A 23,084-nucleotide genomic window follows, 5' to 3' on the forward strand; every position below is an offset into this window, starting at 1 on the left:
CCCACTCAATGCACAATCAGCATGGGTCTGCACAATATCCTACTGTCTTCTGAGACACACACAAAAGAGAGTGAATGTTTCTATAGCTGCATGAGCAAACTGTAATTGGGATCTGTGTGTACTGCAGTCAGCAAATCAAAGTACAGTAACAAGGTCACCTTTGTAACGGTGCACCAAGATTTACATTCATTTTCATCTCTCTATCTCCCTCACACACACAGACACACTCACACACATACACAAATGTTGCCGTCATCAGAATTACAATGCTTATTATACATATTCTCATCTCCACTGTTAGCAATGTTAGTTTCACTATTTAAATATTCTGAAACAAACAGCAAATCTTACTTCTGATATCTGGTCCCTCTGATCCTATCACCTTCATCAGAGATCATCCAGGTCTTGTGTTCATTGTGTTTCTGTGTGTGTGAGAGAGTGTGTTCTGCTGTGTTGTATTCAGCTCTGCAATGCAGCTTCTCATTCAGCACAGAACACAAAAAACTCAGCCTCTCAGCACTCCTCCATGCTTCTTAAAGCTCTGTCACTGTAAAGAGGTGAAATATGACCCAAATACAAAGTCACACAATCTGCACTGATGGTGTTGATGATGGTGAGGTGGAGGGATTTACACTGAAATGCAAAAATGATTTTTAAAAGTTACAGCATTTTCCACAGAGTTTTGAAATAAATTTGGTACATATATTTAGTGTCTTTTTGTAGATCTTATCACAATAATATGTAAGCATTATTAATAGCTAGGGATTTGTTTGATGTGTCACTGCTGTATAATCTGCCATAGACATTGTAAAGACAGTAAAGATAACCGTACTAAGACATATATTTATATAATAGTCCAGCCTAAAGAGTATTGTCCTATTTGCTCAGCTGCCACATATAAATCTAAATGTAAAAGTCTCTCTCTCTCTCTCTATCTCTCTCTCTCATATATATATATATATATATATATATATATATATATATATATATATATATATATATATATATATATATATATATTAACATCATATCTCTTCATATCTGACAAAATTCTTTTTACAACTACACATTTTAATGCAGCAACAAACTGATACTTACTCAACATCATCCTCTGCCTCTTCTCACACACTCATCTCACACACACATGACTTTGCTTGTCGTTATGAAGACTTATTTGGAACTGGTGCCAGCTAGTGACACTCTCTGCTTCCTGTAACATCAACCAAAAGTCCTACCTCTTTATCAGGCTCCTCCTCTTCAATATAATCTCAATATACCTGAAAATCACTGTGGGAAAAACCAGGTGGATTAAATCAGGCTGTTAAATAATGGAATTAAATTGATTAGAAGGTCTGACGTTGGCTATATCAGCAGCTCTGGCAGTAGGGAAGGCTGCAATACAGTATGTGCTCCATCACATATGATGTCCTATATTAACCCAGAAAACTCAGAACATTTACATTTGGTTTCCCCGAATGTTCCCTTTTTTGATTAATAATTTCCAAACATATTCTTTCGTGATTATACAACAAATAACAATAAAAAAACAATAAAAAAAACATATCTAAATACAAAATATTATTCAGGGAAATTCTCTTCTAATATTAAGCTGTAGTAGCTTACACAGACCATGCATTGTGTACAACTGAAGGATTGCAGGCTGTTGTCAACTGTACTCTGAATAAATGTTTCTTGATTCTTCATGTTGATTTTTAAAAACATAATTTAAAACATAATTAGTTTGGTTACTCGGTGAAGGCGGTGAACCCAGTTGAAAAGAAAATAGCACAGTCAGAGAATAAACATAAATGTTTCTATAAGGAGCCCAAAAAATGAACCTAGAAAAAAGTTAAAGTGGATCCACTACTGTAGCTCAAAGAAAATTAAATGGGGCTAGTTCGTGTACAATGAGACACAAACTAGCCGCAAGTAATTACAATGAGTCCATTTAAAAGGCATCCAAATGAAAAATAAGGCTTCACAAATATTAACACAAAAAAATCTGAGAAAACAGGCGTGACTAATATTCAGTTATATTCACTAATATTGTGTTTCTTAACACAATTCAGCAAAAATGCTCAGAAAACAGAAAAGGAAACAACAGGCTAAAGGCAAAAAGAGGAACAAATAGAGAACATCGAGGTAACAGGAGAAGCTGGTGACAAAACATCAAATGATTAGTAAAGAAACAGGGAAACAGGGCCACTTATATACTCTCACAGGAACCTGTGCATTAGTGAGAATAATAACAACTGATAAAATGTCAGGAAACTTGACAATGAGTGCAACAAAAGTGCACAATGAGAATCCCTAGTGGCCAAAACCAGTCCATCGTCCAGACCATCACATAAAATAGAAGATAGAAAACCTGCCAGAAACAGGATGTCTAATTCTGTGATTTAAAACAACACAACAGCACAATTTATTCTGTGTTTTCATTGTTAAAAAAAAAACTTTTTGTGTATTCAATTCAATTCAAATTTATTTGTATAGTGCTTATAACAGTTGTCACTGCCTCAAAGCAGCTTTACAGAACATAAACATAAAACAAAATGTTAATATAAAGAATAATTTACAGATTAAAAAAAATAAAGATATTATCTATATTTAAATGTGTATGTATTTATCCCCAATGAGCAGGTCTGAGGTGACTCAGGTGACTGTGGTGAGGAAAAACTCCTTTAGATGATGAAGGAAGAAACCTTGAGAGGAACCAGACTCAAAGGGGAACCTCATCCTCATTTGGGTGACACTGGAGGGTGTGATTATAAATATACAGTCTGATAAATGTTGTATTGATGAGGAGGTTGTTGTCCTCAAAGACCACATGGAGTTGACATCTCTTCTTTAGTATATCAGAGTCTAACTGGAGCTGGTAAATCTCTAGATGTCTCAGGATCCTCACAGAGTCGGCCTCATCTCAGTGGAGGTCCAAAATCTTCATGGCCCGGAAGACAATCGGACATGCCCGCTCCCTCTTAAATCCAAATCCAAATACAGATATGAATATTACAGGGATTAAACAGATACAGATAACGGCCTTGTGTTGCATTTCAAGTTTGTACTAATAGATATTAGGAATACAGCTGGTTACTGTAATTGAATTTATCCAAGCACTCTTTGTCTGTCCTTATTTCTTTAATTGAAGTTTTTACAATTCGGATAAGTCAAGGCTTTGATTTCTATAATAACTATATATATAGTTTTCTATATAACTTTTCTATAATCAAAGTGACTTGTTGTTTTCTTACAAATTAAAGCAGACACAACATGCGTGGTGTAGAAAATTACCTAAAACATTCTTGATAATAACGCAATCACATCTGAATTATCCTAAAGTGTAATTTTCTAATGTGAAGGTTTAGTTGGCATGTATAGTACAACACAGAGTGTCAAAGTGTGTGCTTACATTTATGGGCACAAATTCATTAAATTCCTGCTTTCCTTCAATGCCGCTTTTACTGTTGATATCACTGGTAATGGAGAGGGAGGAACGTGTGACTAAAGGCCAAATCACAATAACAGTGGCCACTGACCCAAAGCAAAAGTAAAGGCTATGTGAAGCGAGGTGACATTGAGTCTTATTCGTATGTCATAGAATCTTGCCTTGACAATCCATGCATAAGATTTCAGCACAGTAATGTTCGATGCAAACAGTCTGCTTCCACATTGGAATGTTTTAAAAAATTTATAAACTATAAATTGTGAATAACTTGATTTATTTGTCAAGTACGCATAAACGAATACAGGGCCTACTCCTTCTTAAATAAATGAAATTTAAGAGTTAAAAAAGTAAAGCAATATTGAATGAACAGAAATAAAAAGAAATAAGTGAAGCAAACATTACAGAAGGAAAGTGATGTACAGAACGTGTAGGTGAGCTACATGTAATAAGAACACAGTAAAATTTCAGTGGAGTAAACAAGATTTTTATAGGATTTTCTACAAGAGTATGAATATAAAAACTGTGGAAAATCGAGCATTAGTGGGCTTAGATAAACTTTTGCAATTAATTAGTCGGAGTGAAACGGTTACAAATTTTGTGTTCGTGAATGAATTCCAGCACAAATGAACACAACCTCGACTTTATTGTGACCTCTTCACACTTTTCAAAACTGCTCACATCCTCTTTATGTTAATGATGTAATAAGATGACATTTTTAAAACAACACTCTTCAGAATAACAATGAACCTAATAACAGGGAAATGACTAATGTATGATTGGAAGATCAGTGCTTGCTTTACTCTTTACGAGGGTCTTGGCTTTAGTCCCTAAATTCTGATATCATTCTGCTAAAACATCCAGAGCACAAGCACAAGTGAACTCTACCTGTCACATGATCTAACGCAACATCATTCAGTTTTACTTACGCTAGCAATCCATACAGTAACTAGGCAAGTAACACTACATCCTACTGGATTCAGAAAAGTGATTTATTACATCATTCACAGAGAAACGTGGTGAATATAGACACTGTTTACGCATAAGCCTCTAACTGCACTACACACTCAGCTGCTATGAAGTCAGCTTGGACACAGTAGGCGACAAAATTCAACCAGCAGCTGCCTGGTTATTGCTGCAAGGAATGATATAATATATGTCATCAGAGATCCATCTTAAAATATTAGGAGGAATGAATTTCAGTTGATGTACCCTAATGTGAAAAGTCATTTTGGAGGTTGTTTAAAAATCATTTATGGATGTTGTGTAATGCCTCAGAGCATCAAGCAACAGTCTCAGCACGTACAAACCATTTGATCAGTTGATTGCAGTATTTCCAGGGACTTGTGATGTGCCTAACGTGATGTTACCATAGTCACCAATTCTCAAAGTCAAGCATATTTGCAATTCCACTACAATGTGAAAGAAGAGGTCACTAAAGTCAGTGTACTGGAACACTGCATCTAAACATCTAGACTGAAATGTAGAAATAACAAGCATCACAATGACTCTTGATAGAAATAAGTGTCCTAAAATAACAGTGTTGCGACGTCAAAGCATAGGATTTTATTTTATATAAATAATTGTCTTTGTTTTGTGTCTGAAATTTCTGAACCATGACGTTCATGAGCTCATACTTCAAAGAAGTCTCTGTAATACATAAATATTACAAAAGTAGAGAGTCTTACAGCCTGACAGCTTTTCAAGAATGAACAATGACCAATAGAAATTCTATGCAAAACAATTACTTTAATAAATTTAGTAAATCGGGGAATGATCAAATCAAATTGGTTAGAGATAGATATATATATTGGTATAGAGAATAATGATGTCGCTCCTTTAAAAACACATAACAGCAACCAGAGTTCTATTTTTAATGCATGTAATGCACAGGACTGGGGACTTGGCCGATTGTCACTCACCTTTGCGCCTCAAACGTCCGTCTCCTCCCACTCTCTGTAAAGAATAAAAGGCTGGTTTGCCTTTTAGACTAGTGTCACAGCTGTATCCTTCATTATCACACACACGCAAACACACACACACACACACACACATTATTTTGGACATTATTTAGAATTTCCTATTTCTCCAGACCAACCAATCAGTGTTGAGAAATCAGGAGTACGGTTCTTAATTCTTACTCAAGAATAAAGCTTCCTTCTCGGGTATGTACCTTGCACTGCTACTCAGACATGATTATCATAACATGAATGTTTTAGTTTTCCCTCAAAGGTCAAGGCTAAAACAGGTTTGAGTTGGAAAGACATCCAGCATTTATCATCCTGCCTTTGGTGTTTTTGGGAACTGTTCAGTTTTTACAGAAATGCATTATTTGATGATTCATAAACAACTACAATGTTCTGAACTCTTTCTGCAGGTCAAAGTCAAAAATGAAGAAAGTCTCTCTGAGTATTCTGATGTGGTGTTTGCTGGCAGCTTTCATGCCTTGCGCTTTAAGTGCAACACTTCCTTCTAATTCTGACAGAGAAAATAAGTATGTTTAAGCATCAACACTTTTTTAATAAGTCTCTCCTTTTGAAATTACAAATTTGCAATTCTGAAGCTGGTAAGAGTTTTGCTGGTGTTTGTGTGCCAGACTGAATATGGCACTGCAGAAGAGGCATCTCTGTGTGCCTAAAAGGAGTTTAGAAGATTCAGTTGAACACCTCGCTCAGCAAGAGAACAGGAATATGGGCACACCTATATCACAGAGCAGGTAGGCTTCCTCTCTCCCCAGGAGCATGTCTGGATTTTGGCATCCAAAGTGGGATGGTAGCACAAGAGGTTTGCATTCAAAGAATATCAGTTTTTTAAACTGCTGGAAAATAAGTTGTCACACTATGACATGAATGAGCTTCATTGTAGCTATGTAGTTAATGACTTGTTTTGTTACAGTGATACAAGCTAGATATGGGTTATGAAGTTATAAACGAAATGCATAAATAAAAGTAATAGACAGTTTGAGATATGATTTGAAGTCAGTGTTGGGGTTGAAATTCGGGGGTGAGGTTTATACTCATTTGTTTTTTTTTTTTGTTTTTTTATCAAAATATAGACAACAACAAAACTCTAATAGCAGACACTATTCAATTAAAAATGCATTGCTGATTGAGCTTTTCTTCAGCTGCAGGACACACCAAACATTCGAATGTACTTATAACTCAACTACAAGACACAGATTCCATTATGTGAGGCTCAGTGGATTAAAATGCCATGTAGAATCATTTCCTTTTTTCTTTCTGTTTCTTTTTGCAGTGATAATCCAAACAGAAGGGGGAAAAGAGGTTGTAACCTGCTCACCTGCTCAGTACATGATCTGGCCTACCGCCTCAGCAAGCTCAGTAATAAGATGAATAATGCTCCCCTACACAAGATCAGTCCCTGTGGCTTTGGCCGGAGACGGAGGCGTTCCCTCTTTCGGCGCTCCGCTGCTCAGACCCATCTGACTGCATCTGAGACATGACTCATAACAAACAGACTTAGCCCTAAGCCTTTATCATCTTCTTGGCTTAGTTTTCTTAAAAAAATACAAGCATTGAAAATGGGAAATATCTGCTAATGTCAAAGCAACCAAGTACTTTCTTGAACATATTTTATCAGACAGACAGAACTTAAGAAGAGATCTCAGGTCCTCTAGATTGGGTAAAACGCTGCAGGAAGCTCTGTTTTGTAAGAAAGAAAAGCAGAGACTATGAAAGAGATAAGAAAGGTGTGGCGTAAGATAAAACAATAAAACAAGCTTGAGCAGTTCTGTATTCATTTTGGATATTTCTAATTCTTTCATAGCTTTGGGATCAGACCAGCTCGCTGTCTCTCCCCAGTGCATTGCATATAACTTAAAGAAAGTGAAAAAGCAGTGGGTTTTCACAGATGAGTTTTACAGAAACTTAAATACTAGCTAAGAAACCTTCACCAATCCAAAGAAGTTTTTGTGAAAGATGGATGTGAAATGCTCAGACATTAATCTGCTCAGTTACCTACAAAGAGAACTTCAAGCTCAACATGTGAATTGGAGAGGAATGTACAATACATACATAAATATACTGTGTATTAAGAAAATAAGTGTATATTACAGATTTGATGTTTTTATACATCTATTAATACAATAATCTCAGAGATGAAGTATTTTTAATACACAAACTACTGCATTGCATACTGAAATAAATTATTGAACTATTAGTTTTATAATGCTTTAGTGATAGATATAAGTTCTTTTGAGTCATTCCGATATAAAAAAAAACATACTGCAAAGGTGATAAACATAATGAAAATGTTTTATTTCTTGTTTTATTATAAGAAAAAGGATTAAAATTATAATATTTTACTCAGCATTTAAGCACTCCTTCATTATGAAATATAAATGAGTGATTAATGATACAGTGTCACATTTACAAGATACGACAAAAGCGGCACAAAACATGCAGAGTGCAGCAAGACAACAGTATATAACATGGTACAATCTTTTAAAAGGAAATAAATAACATTGAATAGCATGGTACTGTATCTTTCAAAAATAAATAAATAAATAAAATCGGTGGTCAGCCTTTTCTAAAACTGGACTGACTTGGTAGGGTTGTTTTCTTTTCTCAGTTCAAATGTAGTGTATTTGTCCACATTTGGGAGAATGTTCAGATTACTGCATTGTTGATTGTTAACTGTAGATGATATTGAGTATCTCATTTCCCAATTATGAATTATTTTAAAATTATATTATATTTAAAATGATTTATATATTTCTATCTACTGGAGCTCTTAGCTGAACCCATTTTTGAACAACACATAATGAAAACTAATTTAATTTTATATCTTCTCCTTCTATAGCTCATGGTAAGCCTGCATACATTCTTCGTATCTTCAACTGATGTTCTTCATCTCTTCTAAAACACAACAATGAGGCAAAAGAGATCAAAAAACATGGGCTTAATGGTTTATGCAGCATGAGCATTATTTCCACATGGACTATGCAAAGCTTTTTTTGCTTACCTTCAGTAGCTCCTCATTCTCAAGGTGACACTGAGAGAGCTCTTCTCCCAGCTCCTGCACTGTGGAGCACAGCTTGTCTACCTGGTCCTTCAGCTCTGACTTCTCTTCCTCCAGCTGACTGATGGAGTATAGAGCGTCCTTGTGTTTCAGCTCTGCATCAGCCAGAGACACCTACAAGTTCAACAAACACTGCTTTAATTACTTTTATACCCACACTCTAATGTAACTACACAAGAACAAACACATACACACAGAGTTTCCAACAGCTGTCATGGTTTTGCAAGAAGACAAGTTTACCTTCAGCACTACCTCCTTGAGGACCAGCTCCTGTTTCAACTCTACATGTTCCAGCTGCAGGGCTTTGTGAGCCTCCTTGTTTTGCTCACACTCCTAAAACATGAAAATGTACATATAACTAACCTTGTAGTGTAATTAAACCTGTATCAGACGGTTGCTATACTGTTTAACTTTTAATGTTGCTTGGCTCACATCTAAAAATCCCTTCTTATGTACTGATATTCTATAGAGAGTTCAGAAATAGGTCCGGTTTGACAAAGTCAAATAGTTGTTTGAGCAGCATCATTTACAGGATGCAGGAATTTCATTGTTTACTTTTTTGCTGAATGATTGTAAAAAGCACTTGTATGCATTGAGTAATGCAAAAATGTCACCAGAACTCTTACTGGAATTCAGTAGTGTATTAATCCAAAAACAGACTCCTTAGAGCAAAGCTTTATTTGCTTACCTTCAGTAGCTCTTCATTCTCAAGGTGACACTGACAGAGCTCTTCTCCCAGCTCCTGCACCGTGCAATGCAGCTTGTCCACCTGGTCCTTCAGCTCTGACTTCTCTTCCTCCAGCTGACTGATGGAGTCCAGAGCGTCCTTGTGTTTCAGCTCCGCATCAGCCAGAGACACCTGCAAGTTCAACAGACACTTCTGGCTTTATTTTCATACACACAAAGCGTATTCATCAGTTGTGAGAAGAGCCTAAAAAGTGGGTGCACAGAAAAGGGACCACATGACAAAGACAAGGATCAACACAAACACAAATTCATGACCTTAATAGCTACCTTCGTTTATGCTAAACAAGAGGTTCAATATAAAAATGCAAGTTCATTAATAGGAAAAAAAACATCCATTCTCTGAATTGTGTGTATATATATACTTGTCTGGTTTGCTGTTGAGACGGATGATGTGAGACTTCCACTGTTGACATTTTGGTCAAGTACAATTAAGGACCACAAAATCTTACGTTTTAAGGTCTACATGAGCTTTGATACCAAAATAAATGTGAACATCCTACTAGTGATGACATGATGAAAACCTAAAGCGCTTAATGCCATGTGTCCAAATTTTGTTTTGTACTAGTGACGTGTTTCACATACCAAGCTTTTTGCCTCATTCTCTTGTGCCTTACGGAGCAGTCCCTCCAGCTCCCTCACTCTTTCTTCCGGCTAAAGGGAAATTTACAACCGTCAAAGCAGAAGACACAAGAACACAGAAACACAGTTTAAGCACTACTTCGTTATGAAACGTAAATGAGTGATTAATGAAACAGTGTCACATTTACAAGATACGACAAAAGCAGCACAAAAGTGCTGCAAGACAACAGTATATAGCATGGTACGATCTTTGAAAAGGAAATAAATAATATCGAATAACATGGTACTGGACACAAGAACACAGAAACACACATGTACACACACACACACACACACACACACACACTTCGAAAACAAGCACATTTATTGACAGAAGATCACTTCTTTGTATCTAACGATCATATAGCCTACAACCTTGTGTTTGTCAGAAATGCGAAGTTTGTGAATGTTTTTTTTGAATAAAATAAAAATAATAGAAAAAAATCATGATCTATTTTTTGTTTTCTTAAAGGCGGGGTGCACGATGTTTGAAAGCCAATGTTGACATTTGAAATCACCAAAACAAACACGCCCCTAACCCAAATGGGTGTCACCCCTGTTTTGATAGCTCCGCCCCACACATACAAACGTAACCCAGGCAACTATTATGGCGGAACCTGCTGGGGCAGCTGACCGAGGGGATATTTTTGTCAATAAATGAACTCAATGAGTAATACTATAGTAATACAAATGTGTTTTTGTAGTACTGTGTATGTTGAACCGTGGAAGGTTTAGCTCCGTTTCAAGCGGAAGGGGCGTTAGGGGCTTGTTTGTTTTGGTGATTTCAAATGTCAACATTGGCTTTCAAACATCGTGCACCCCGCCTTTAACGTCCCGAAAGTCTTTTTTACATGTAAATAATATAATTTAAGGGTTAAAAGCATAATAAATATGTGCAGTTTTACCTGAGGAGCTCTGCAGCATATAGGATGAGCTTCTGTGGATGGAAACACTGAAGCCTGGAACTGACCTGAATGTAAATATCAAAAACAGTAACATCACACAATCACAGAATATGTTTCTTCTAAATGTACACAATCTATACGTGTGGAATATGATCTAATAAGAAAACACTGACAGATATTTTCACGTTAATGAACTCAAAACTCTCTCCATTTAAACTGACAGAAAGAGAAGGCGGGGCTTCCAGACGGCGTCCGTTAATCTCATAGGGTGAAAGTAACCTATCAATCATCCCGGATTCAAACGACGATTGGCTCAAGTGCTAATTCGCGTTAGCGTACTTTTAAATGAATTTAAAATGCCGAGCTTCTTAGCAAAATGCTTAAATGGTGTCAGGTCTGATATACAAATTATTGTATATTGTTATATATTTTTAACAATTATATATATTGTTATTTCTATCTCACTTGGTGCAGTTTAACACTGTTAGGTTAACAATAAACTGAAAATAGCTTACCGTCGGTCAAGGCTTTCTTCCTCCTAAAGCAACGTTTGTATGTAACATAACAATAAACGCCGACTGCAATCCCAGCCGCACACAGCAGGGGGCGCGTCGGAAGATCGGCTGCTCGAGGGTTAACTGAACCAAACATTTTCCTACTTTATCCACAACAGATAACTTTCTTAAACACAACAACAGGCAGAAAAGCGAGTTAGAGGCGATCTGTAATCTTCGCGTTCTACGATATTTCGTCACGATGGTATCCGAACACATTTAAAAAACAACAACATGCGTGTGTGTCAAATCAAAACAAAACAAATCAAATTTTATTTGTCACATACACATACATACAGGAGCACATACAGAACACGACATGCAGTCAAATGCTTTTTACACTAACTATTTAAGCATAAAAGGAATGGAATTAAGGATAAAAATAAAACCAAAAGAAGATATTATACTTTTTATTAGTATAAACATTTATTTTAAAATGGCAAACAACAAAAATAAGAATTGAAAATGAACAATAATAGTAATGAGAAATTTTCATTAAAAAAGTAATAATAATAAAAACCAATCACAATATTTAATTCCATGCGATGTATAATGTTAGGGTTTATATAATGTAATAATATGCATAATAATGTATAACACACAATATAATAATCTTAAATTCAATCTACAGTTCCGTTCAATCTAGTTAAATAAAATATAAGTATAAAATTCAAATATTTTAGTTTCATAAATGTAAATGTTATAATGGATTTTATTTGCAATTTAAAAATAAAATGACGACGATGTACTGTATATATGTATGCTGCGTGTGCGTGTGCGTGTGTGTGTTTGTGTGTGAAAAACCTCAGAATCGTCAGTCATACAGTCTACATTATATATTAAAGTACAGGAGGATCTGCTGCCATCTAGTGGTTAACAAGGATAACATTTCAGTCGTTGGAATAAACAAGTTTCAGGCGTCATTGACAAAGGACTTACTTAAGAGGATCTACAGTCGAATATGAACGACTATGGAGTGTCTGTGCAGCAGCTCAATGACCTTCTGTCAGACGAAAATGGCCACTTCAGCATGCCATCTAAAGATTTCAATGAAGTCTGTCCCAGGATTCTGCTTGGAAATGAGTATGTCTTACTATAGCTTAAAGATGACAACAATGCTGCCCTAGTTATACTATCATATACACAGATGATTTGTCCTTAGTCAAATCATCTTTTGGCTGTAATTACTGACTGTATGTGCATATGTGGAAAAAACATATGTGAAACACCCAAGAAAATGATAGATTAAAACAAAAACATAACACTGATGGAACAGGACCTGAACTATTTATAACTAGTCACATGGCAGAGTAATAGAACTTCCTCTATCCACTGTATTACAGGTCTGTGGCCACAAATGTGAAACTCTTGAAGCAACTGAAAGTGACCCACATTCTTAATGTTGCTGAAGGAGACTCATACATGCATGTGAATACAGGGGCAGAATATTATGTGGGTACGGGCATTATCTACCACGGTATACCAGCCAATGATGTGGAACATTTTGATCTCAGTGTATACTTTAAAGAGGGTGCAGACTTCATAGCACAGGCCTTGGAATCTAAAGGAGACAGAGGTAAAGTTTCAGTAGAACATGATCAGTATTATTCATGTATTCATGGTCTTATAAGGTCTGGTTATTTCTAGGCAGGGTGTATGTGCACTGCCAGAAGGGGTACAGTCGTTCAGCAGCAGTTGTCATCGCTTACCTGATGTTGAGACACAAACTGGATGTACGAACCGCTTTAGCTACAGTGAGAGAGAAAAGAGAGATCGGGCCTAATGATGGTTTTCTGTACCAGCTCTGTCAGCTCAATGACACACTGGAAATGGAGGGCAAGTTATAAAGCAGAGAAGGTCAAACATTTTCAAGGTAATATGGTTTCACTTGTATTTGCAATATTTGAATCTTCTTCCAGCAAATAATATTTTCCTTAATACTTACATCATTTAGCAGACACCCTTATCCAGAGTGACTTACAACTGAGCAACTGGCCTTGCTCAGGGGCCCAGCAGTGGCAGCTTGGTGGACCCAGGGTTCGAACCCATAACCTTCCGATCAGTAGCCCAACACCTTAACCACTGAGCTACCACATCCCTTATTATGTTCTGTGTGTTCTGTGTTGTCCATTGTGTGACACATTTATTAAAATGATTAGAATTCAAATTTTCTTTTTGATCTTGAATTAATTCATTAATGGTGTACCATTTCTCTCATGCAAAAAAAATACATTAATATATAAAATATAAATAAATACATATAAAAAACATAAATATATCAATAGTAATATCAACCAGGTTGGAAATAGTAGTAATTACAATGGTCATAAATACTTTTTAAAAACTTTGTTACAGATTTCCTTAGGTAAACAACAATCAGAAAGCAGCATATGACCTTATAATGGAACAACTTTATTCTGATCCTTTAAATTTTAAAATATTAAAATGCTGTTTGTGGGCCACTGAAATATGCTTTGTAGATGTGCATCTGAAAGTCTGTATGTAATGGTGTTGCTGATCATAGTATTCAAAGCTGCACTGTTTCTCTCACACTTCTTCCACTTTTTTCCACTTCTTCCACGTTCCTCTACTTTTCAGGAGATCAGGATCCACAACACTTCTGGCTTTCAGAACCTCTGAAGAGAAAAGTGAGCAACAAGTGATCTAGGTGCCATGATTGTTCTGAGCTTCTCACAATGATTAACACTCTAAAAGCCTAAAACAGTCCAAGTTTCTCATTGAAGAAAAGACAGCAAAAACACATTTCATTGTTTTTGTTAAAGGAAAAGGAGCGGAAAAAAATTGCAAAGACCTTTTTTTATCAGGTCTTCACTATTTTGTATTTATGTCTTGCCATCACTTGCCATCTAGCATGGAATCATCATGAAGAACTATGATATGACATGATGCTTAGAAGTTATGAGCAGTTTTATTAATGTGCGAATTATAGCGACCACTGGGTTGAATTTAGAGAAAACCTCTTGGAACCTTATGGACGTCGTTTAAGACGTGATCCTTTACGCACCGAAAGATTTCTTTTTCTTTTTGGTTATCTTTTTCTTTTTTCTTTTTCTATTTTAAGTATTATATATTTATCTTAATTGTATTTAATCTATCTAATCGTGTGATTTCTTGGTAAATAACTGATGCAGCACGGTAAATGGTGAAAAAAATAAATATTTAATTTTCTGGTGAATAAAATCAGTTTGTTTATGCTTATTCAGGTCTTTCTTGGTGTTCACCTGTAGCTCTTCATAGCTCATATTATTATTATTATTATTATTATTATTATTATTATTATTATTATTATTATTATTATTATTATTATTATATTAGATACAAAATTTAAGGAAACGTTGACAACTAACAAGGGTTTTATCAGTATAGTAACACATTTGTATAGGTAAAATAATAATAATAATAATAATAATAATAATAATAATAATAATAATAATAATAATAAGAAGAAGAAGAAGAAGAAGAAGAAGAAGAAGAAAATATTTAAAATATAAAAATATAATTATTTAAAAAATAGTCATAGTTGTCGTTGTGTTGCTATTTCTCCACTATTATTATTATTATTATTATTATTATTATTATTATTATTATTATTATTATTATTATTATTATTATTATTATAATAGTAGTTGTAGTAGTAGCAAGAGAAATAGCAACACAGCACGGCGACAGCTATGTCTTTTATTTTGTAGAGTAAACTCAGCGCGTCTGCTTCCGGGGTTAAAGGGCCTCAACGTGGTACAGCAGGAGCTCAACGTGTGTAGCAGCTCGAAATGAAGCCTCAGCTTTACTAAAAGCGGCAAACTGTAAATTCAGCGTTTAAAGGAGGTAAACTACTACTTACACATTTAATCGTGTCGAGAAACATTTACCGCCTTTCTTTCTTATTAGATGAGTTAAGTGTAAATTCCTTTAGTTTAACAGTGTTGACCAGAGGAAGCTGCAGCAGCTCCATTATGTGAAGTCATTTAAAACTGTCTGTGGTGCAGAGATTCAAGTAATAATTATATTATCTGAACTTTTATTTGGTTTAAATGAACTGCGTTTAGTTATTAGTTTGTCCATATTACCTGATGGTTTATGTGGTTAAGACGTTGGGCTACTGATCAGGAGGTCATGGTTTCGAATCCCACCTCCACCAGGCTGCCACTGTTGGGCCCCTGAGCAAGGCCCTTAACCCTCAATTGCTTAGTTGCAGCTGTATAAAACGAAATAAAAATGTACGTCACTCTGGATAAAGGTGTCTGTTAAATGCTGTAAATGTCAGAGGTGGACTGATGAACTTTTGTGTATAAAAAATATATAATGTATAAAGATTAGAATATATAAAGATTAGAATTATAAAACAGAATCCACAGATGAAACGTAAACATTGCTGCATTCATTTAATCGAAGTTACTTAGAATGTATTTGTGTTTATATGTTGTGAATTAACCTTCTTGAAATCCAAAGTAGTTTCAGTTCAATATTTAGAGATTGACCTTAAAAACCTCAAGCATTTTTTTTCCAATTTCAGCTCACAGAATTCATTCTGTATTGTATTTTACCTTCTGTCATTACTTGTATTTTTCTTCCCTAAATTTTTACTTACATATTTAAAGAAAAAGTAAAAACCGTCGCTGTGTTGTTTCTCAGCTTTAATCTGTTGAGTGATGGGGGAGTTCAAGGTTCATCGTGTTCGGTTCTTCGACTACATGCCCTCAGCTCTTCAAGCTATGGCTTTTGAGCCCCAGCACGAGCGGATCGCAGCGGCGAGGGCAGATGGCTCTGTGGAGATCTATAACGTGGCTGATAACCTCTTCCAGGAAAAGGTCTGTGACTCTGGCAGAACATGGTGTACATCAGGGAAAGTGTGACTGAGTGGCAACCAGATCAGACACTCATGTATATTAGTTGATGTGTGTAATGCGATGAACTTATTACAGTCGTGTGTTTACAGGTGATTCCGGGGCAAGAGAAGCGAGCCACTGAGGCTCTGGCCTGGGCCGGAGAGCGTCTCTTCAGTGCAGGTTTAAACGGCGAGATAGTTGAGTACGATTTGGACAATCACAAGGTGAAATACACACTCGATGCTTATGGAGGCCCAATTTGGGCCATTGCCAGCAACAAGCAAGGAACTCATTTGGCTGTAAGTTCAATGCTTGTTTTAAGGTTTCTTATTGATTTTGGATGCAAGTTATTAAGAATAAAGAAATAAAGATGATCATAAGCTGAAAAAAGGTTCTCATCAGTTAAAAACTCACCCATTCTTATGATATGTTTTTTTTTTATAACCGGAGTATTTTCCTGTATGTGGTTTTGGGCAGGTTGGTTGTGAGGATGGTACTGTTAAGCTGTTTGAGGTGTGTGAAGGTAAAATCCAGTTTGAAAGAAATCTGGCCAAACAAAAAGGACGCATCATCTCATTATCATGGCATCCTTCAGGCTCCAGGATAGCTGCAGGAATGATGGACATGATTCGGGTGTTTGATACTGAAACAGGTAAGTTTTAGAATGTGAAATGTCTTAGGATACATGTACAGTAATCTGGATCGATTTGGAAACGCATCTTTAACTCAAAGTTTTAGTCTTTTTTTTTTTCCTAGCTTGACCAGTGAAAGAACTTAGTGTAGAACTTAGAACTGTGTAGTGTGGACTGACGAAACAGTGATATCGAAAGCATCGATGTCTAAAAGTGTCTTTAGCCTTGGGTAGTCCATGGCCACTTTTTTAATTTTGTGTTTTTAAAATTCATTTATTTATCTTTTTATACCTCATGTCATTTGCAGAGTCTTTTTTTTTGTTTGTTTTTTTTTTAACTTTTACACTGAACTCTATAAAGTTATGTAGTTCATGTCACTCTGGTTGTGAGTAAATCCTTAGTTGAAATGCAAGGTTGTAGAATGTTTTTAAACAGTTATTTACCTCAGAGTTGCATTGTTTTATTGTTTCTTCTGCTCTGTGCACCTTCTGCTAGCACTCGATTAAAAATCCCTGTGAGGCAGCACTACTTGTTATTTTCTGCTTGATCACTTTGCTTGTATTAATCATCTGCTAAATGAGTAAATGGAAATGGAAGTGCTTTATAACTGAGTCCTTGGGCCTTGTCTTGCTGCACAGGTCAGTCAGTTCACAGGCTGCTGGTGGAGCGTGGAATAGGAACAGCTAAGGGTAAGGAGTGTGTCGTTTGGAGTGTGGTGTACCTCAGGGACGGCACCATCGTCAGCGGAGATTCGTCTGGGAAGGTTAATATATGGGACGATCGCACAGGAACGCTGATTAAACGCCACCAGGTCACCAAGTGGGATGTGCTGACATTATCAGCTTCACAGGTGAAAAGTTGTTTGTCTTTGTGTGTATCTGTATTTTTAGAAAATCAGCTGTGGGTTACTTTTCCACACTCTCGGAAGGCTGATGTTTTTTTAAGAAGAGATGGTGGTGGTTTGTTTGTTTTTAATATGAGAAAAGTTTCCAGCACGATGTGACTAGCTAATTCTTATTGGATGGGTAACATGTCACTACTCACACTATTTATTCTACACAATGGTGTGGAATGGTCTCTCTCTCTCTCTCTGTGTCTCTCTCTCTCTCTCTCTCTCTCTCTCTGTCTCTTCCCCCAATCCCTCTCTCTTTTAATTGGTAAGTATTTGTCTTGTGTTACGACCCACAGGATGAGACCAGTGTCGTTGCCGGTACATCAGAGGGAACTGTGGTACAATTCCAGTTCCTCTCCATGGTTCTAGGACAGGAGGAAAAAGAGTGGGTCCGAACCAGAACCTTCAAGAACCACACACATGATGTCCGAGCTGTTTTGGAGATCAACATGGCCGTTGTTTCAGGAGGTTTGTTCATCATTTTGAAATTCTTTCTACCTTAATTGTATTGAGGGGTGGAAGTGATGATTAAAATATCTCCATGTTTAATATATAGGTGGGATTTGGTGTGTTAGCAAAACTGTTTTCACACTATTGTATATTTGTGTTTAAATGCACTATTGGGTTTAATGGAATAAAAAAAAAAAGTTTCATGCTATTCTATTAGGGAGGCTTTTACACTGGCAGATCAGTCTAAAACATGGAAAATTCGTCAGGCTAAATTGTCATGTGGAGCAGGAAGCCCAACCAAGCCGACCTGAAGGAAGTGGTGTGACTTTGGTTGCCCTTCATGAACCCCCACACCGTTGAATGTGAACACAACTCGTCCTCTGGTCAATACTTGTTTAGGATATTAAGTAACCTGTGCGCGTGTTTTAGCTGATGATGACGACGTTTGTTAGTTTCTACAACACACACACACACCCTGACTGGTAGGGGAACATTTGTGGGACAAAGAAGAGGTGAGGAGCCTTATGTCTCATAATGGCAGCACAATAATAATAATAATAATAATAATAATAATAACAATAACAACAAAAACGCGTCAGTACATTTATGTTCTCCAAGCATGTTTGTGCTTACGTAAGATAAACAGAAATGCACCGGATTGAGACCACATCAAACTGCCCAGTGTGAAAACATCCTGAGTTCAGTGAGACCTCAGTTTTGTCTAAATGTATATAGAAAACGGTGAAATTAAACAGAGAATGAAGTATTACATTATTCACTCAGCTATTTGTTGAGATATTGACTTTATTGTTTTTAACATTTTTTTGCTCTGTGTGGTCTGTTTTTCTGCGGTTCAGGAATGGACACCCAGCTTGTCATGAGGCCTCTTTTGGATAAAATTGAAGTGAAGACCACTGCCACTGCCTTTCGCAAGATCCATTTTCCTCACGTGAGTTTTGGCACCTTAAAGCTTTTCAATCTTCACCTACAGCTGAACACGACTCAGCTCTGCACAGCTCTGTGCTAAAGAGAATTGTTTTGTTTTTTTCACCATGTAGCGGAGTTTAGTGTCCTGTGTGAAGAAAACGGGTCTGTTGCTGTTCCAGTACCCAACACATCTCGATCTGTGGAGACTCGGGGAAAGCGACGGCAGCGGTGAGAGGAAAAAAAACAACATAATATACATTAAATAAAGTTTAATTCTTATTTAAGTTTGTACGTTTTAATGGTAACAAAATCCAGTCACCAAACATCCACTCATTGGCCACTTATTAGAAGCACCTAATTCATGCAGTCATCCAGGCAGCACAGTGCATACAATTTTGCAAATACGGGCCAAGAGCTTCAGTCTTTCATTGTTTGGTGAAAGATGGGCTTGAGTATTTCAGTAACTGCTGATCTCGTGGGATTTACACACGCACACTGAAAGTCTGTAGAGTTTACACAAAATAGATTGATTTAATTAATTAATTTTTTTAATTAAATTTTTATTAAAAGAAAAAAAAAGGTCATGAGAAAGATCACCTTGAGTGATCTTGACTTGTGGCATCCATGTGATACTTTGGTATTATCTTTCAGATTACTATTACAAATCTATTTCATATATTACACACACTAATTTTTCAGCTTAATATTAAGGCAGTTTAGATTTTGTCCCCTATTTTGATTCATCCCTCTGTGCAGCCCACCTTAAAATATCCATCTAAAATAGTTTTTTTTTTTGTTGTTTTTTTCCCCTTTTTGATTTTTATTATTTTACATTCAGCGTTGCTTGACGATAAAATTTTCAAACACAAAGTACTTAATAATAGTAATAATAACTAGAATGGCCATCTTTAAAAAAAAAAAAAAAAAGTGATGGACTAATTTTTTTTTATTTTTGTATGTTTTGTAGGGATGCCTGGGAGCAGTTTACCTATTAAAAGGAAACCAGAGAAATTACTTCATTTAAAAATAAAGGTAAAGGTTGTGCTTCTAAATCAATCACTCCCAAGCTCTGAGAATCCGGTATGTCTATTGAATTTATTTCTTTTTTCATGGTCAGGGTGAGGATCATGTCCGCTGCAGTGCCGTGTCTCCGTGTGGAGAGTGGATTGCTTACTCTACAGTGGCCAGTTTCCGACTGTACAGACTACACTGTGACAACAACAACGTCAGCATCACTAAGGTCAGATGAGTTTTATATACTGAAGAGTGAACAGATGCGTCTGAGCACGTGAGCTGTAGGGCTGCCTGGAACACAGCTCTCCTGAAGCTTTAAAATGAGCCACTTTATGCTGCTCACCATCATTTCATACAGCTGGAGAACCCTGGTGTGTGAGGGTGTGAAGGAAGACACACTGTCTTTCAGCAGACTTTCACAGAAACTCAACAAAACTATAACAGCTTAACAGAGATTTCAAGTTCTTGCTCTGTGTTTGTGTGTATTCAACATGAGACACAAGCCCATCACCTCTTTCTCTCTCTCTCTCTCTCTCTCCCTCCCCCTCTCTTGCCCTCTCTCACTCTCTCTCTCCCTCTCCTGCCCTTTCTCCTGCCCTCTCTCTCGCCCTCTCTCTCTCTCTCTCTCTCTCTCTCTCTCTCTCTCTCTCTCTCTCTCTCTCCCCCTCACTCTCTCTCCCTCACTCTCTATCTCTATCCCTCTCTCCCTCGCCCTCTCTCTATCCCTCTCTCTCTCTCTCTCTTTCTCTCTCGTACTGAAAACTTAAACACACAAATAAATATGCTGGCAGGTAATAAGACACAGGCCAGAATCATCTGGTTTGACTTGCCATCTCCCTGCCCACAGTTGACACACACAGACGCCCCATCACCACAACAGTATATCAGGCTGAGAAATATATTTTAATAAATAGCTGCTGTACTTGTTTCTTGTAGGTGTCCAAGCTTCCAAAGATCTTCAGCTCAGCCAATCAGATATGCTTCTCTTCAGACTCGTCTCGCCTGTTTGTGGCTTCCACTTCCTCTACTGTTCACGTGGCAGCTCTGAGCCAAACAGAGTGCAAGCTCGTATCCACTCTCAAGTCAAAATTAGGTGAGAGGAAGAATATAAATAGTTTGTTTTGTTTATTTTTAGGAATCTGCGCATGTGTTTTTAATCACTTTAAGATTCATTTACACTTTTTCTCCCTTTCTTTCTTCTCAAGGCTCTGGCCAAGCCATTCATCTATTAGCAGCCAGTGAGGATGGGAAATGGCTGGCCTCAGCCAACAGTGGCCACGAGGTCCACGTGTATAACCTGAAGAAGATGAAGGTACACTTTAACACCTACATGTCAAATGAGGAGGAAATAATGAATGATGTGTATAAAATCACATCCTTGACTGTGTGTGTTTCAGGTACACTGTACAGTGCCTATTTATAGCTCTGGAGTCAGCGCCATGGCCATCCACCCAACAACGAACAACCTGGTTATGGTTCACGCAGATCAGCAGGTACTCAACGCACAAAATACCCCAGTGTTTACTCTGTTAACCAAATGAAACAATATGTACACTAAATGATTTCCTCCTCGTCTACACACACCCACTGAAAAAGGAGTTCTTACTGGTCTTTACTCACATTGCTTAAATATCTAGCATAGGTTGCCATCTAGATCAGCAACACAATATCAGCAACACAATATTTTCTAATTCAAGATATCATGTTTATTGCTTATATTCAATAACAAGCTGTTATTTCCACCAGTGCTTTCATTAATATTTGTTTAAATCTCTATTGAAACTTTAATAATAATTATTATTATAATGTATTATTATTATTATTGTTGTAATTATTTTTTATTATTATTATTACTACATCACGTACAACTTGGTGTAAAATGGCAGCTAAGTAAAAATGCTTCTCATGTTTCTCTCTTCCAGCTAGTAATTTGGTCTGAACATGTGTGTTCTACATGTTTTGCACTACATTAGTCTTTACAATAAACAATGCTTATGTAACTAGTGTAGAATGAAGTGATTTTAAATGTTTGTTGTTTTGGTCCTGCAGCTGTTTGAGTACTCGATAGAGCAGAAGCAGTACACTGACTGGAGTCGACTGGTGCAGAAGAATGGTCTTCATCATGTGTGGCTGGAGAGAGACACGCCAGTGACTAATGTGACCTTCAGTCGCAAAAACCCAGCTCACATTTTACTCCATGATATGTACATGTTCTGCGTCATTGATCAAACCCTGGTAAGACATAAAGTTCACTTTGCTATTATTCTTATTTGCATAATGAGAAACAGCTAAAAATGTGATTTTGAGTGCTAGAGCTTGAAATGTAACTAATAGCTGATTGCCCCCAAAGTGGTGACCACCTTTAAAGAATCTGGACCATTTTTTTTCATACTATTAATACTCCTCTTTGGACTGATTTGTGGACACTTGGGGAAATAATGTTCATTTCAAAACCTGATGTTATTCTGAAGTTTATTATTTTTATTTTTTATTTCCCTTCAAGCCGCTACCAGATCAGAAATCTCAGTTCTACAATCAGCTGACTCTGCGAAGCCTGCCTGAAAAGGAAAGGACATCTCAAAGCCATGCTTTCAAAGTTTGCAAGACTTACAAGGTGTGTGTGTGTGTCTACTAGACCCCAACTGCTCTACCCAAAAATAGTGCATTCATCCATGAGAATCTTCCTCAATTTTAATCGGTTTAATATTTATAATATTTAGCTTTAATATTTTCACTTCTTTCCCCACAGGAGCTGCTGTTTGCTGGGCTAATGGAGGATCAGTCACTGGTGGTGGTGGAGCGCCCCCTGTTGGAGATCACTGCACAACTTCCACCACCCGTCAGACAGAAGAAGTTTGCTACATAAGTGTGTGTGTGTGTGTGTGTGTGTGTCTGTGTGTGTGTCATATTGTGAACCTGCTCATCCCATGCTTTGTATTAAATGTTTACTACAGTAATAAACAGAATATTTACTGTAATACATGCATCATGGGCTTCTCATTTTATCTTAAACATT

General features: G+C 36.7%; 3 protein-coding genes and 1 long non-coding RNA gene across 4 annotated transcripts; 3 read left to right on the forward strand and 1 right to left on the reverse strand.

Annotated features, from left to right (window-relative positions):
• Positions 1-5,466: 5,466 nt before the first annotated feature.
• Positions 5,467-7,391, forward strand: LOC132851671 (pro-adrenomedullin-like). Its single transcript, XM_060878647.1, has 4 exons — positions 5,467-5,607; positions 5,820-5,936; positions 6,039-6,158; positions 6,698-7,391. The coding sequence occupies exons 2-4, from the start codon at positions 5,833-5,835 to the stop codon at positions 6,903-6,905; spliced, it is 432 nt and encodes a 143-aa protein (XP_060734630.1). The 5' UTR covers positions 5,467-5,607; positions 5,820-5,832; the 3' UTR covers positions 6,906-7,391.
• A 1,329-nt stretch (positions 7,392-8,720) lies between these two features.
• LOC132851550 (uncharacterized) lies at positions 8,721-10,818 on the reverse strand. Its single transcript, XR_009649039.1, has 4 exons — positions 10,753-10,818; positions 9,812-9,880; positions 9,171-9,341; positions 8,721-8,815 (listed from the first exon to the last, which is right to left on the reverse strand). It is a non-coding gene; the product is annotated as an uncharacterized LOC132851550 (long non-coding RNA).
• Positions 10,819-12,199: 1,381 nt separating this feature from the next.
• Positions 12,200-14,308, forward strand: dusp3b (dual specificity phosphatase 3b). The gene is made up of 4 exons (XM_060878646.1): positions 12,200-12,389; positions 12,650-12,882; positions 12,954-13,179; positions 13,905-14,308. Exons 1-3 carry the CDS (start codon positions 12,268-12,270, stop codon positions 13,151-13,153), a joined length of 555 nt encoding a protein of 184 aa, XP_060734629.1. The 5' UTR covers positions 12,200-12,267; the 3' UTR covers positions 13,154-13,179; positions 13,905-14,308.
• Positions 14,309-15,013: 705 nt separating this feature from the next.
• On the forward strand, positions 15,014-23,046 carry utp4 (UTP4 small subunit processome component). The gene is made up of 16 exons (XM_060878160.1): positions 15,014-15,152; positions 15,960-16,135; positions 16,264-16,452; positions 16,631-16,805; positions 17,424-17,635; positions 17,974-18,145; positions 18,985-19,076; positions 19,186-19,282; positions 20,022-20,086; positions 20,172-20,294; positions 21,005-21,161; positions 21,274-21,380; positions 21,466-21,561; positions 22,118-22,303; positions 22,572-22,682; positions 22,818-23,046. Exons 2-16 carry the CDS (start codon positions 15,977-15,979, stop codon positions 22,932-22,934), a joined length of 2,058 nt encoding a protein of 685 aa, XP_060734143.1. The 5' UTR covers positions 15,014-15,152; positions 15,960-15,976; the 3' UTR covers positions 22,935-23,046.
• The last annotated feature ends 38 nt before the right edge of the window (positions 23,047-23,084 follow it).

This window comes from Tachysurus vachellii, chromosome 9 (assembly GCF_030014155.1).
Source record: "Tachysurus vachellii isolate PV-2020 chromosome 9, HZAU_Pvac_v1, whole genome shotgun sequence".
In the NCBI taxonomy this organism is placed as follows: Eukaryota; Metazoa; Chordata; class Actinopteri; order Siluriformes; family Bagridae; genus Tachysurus; species Tachysurus vachellii.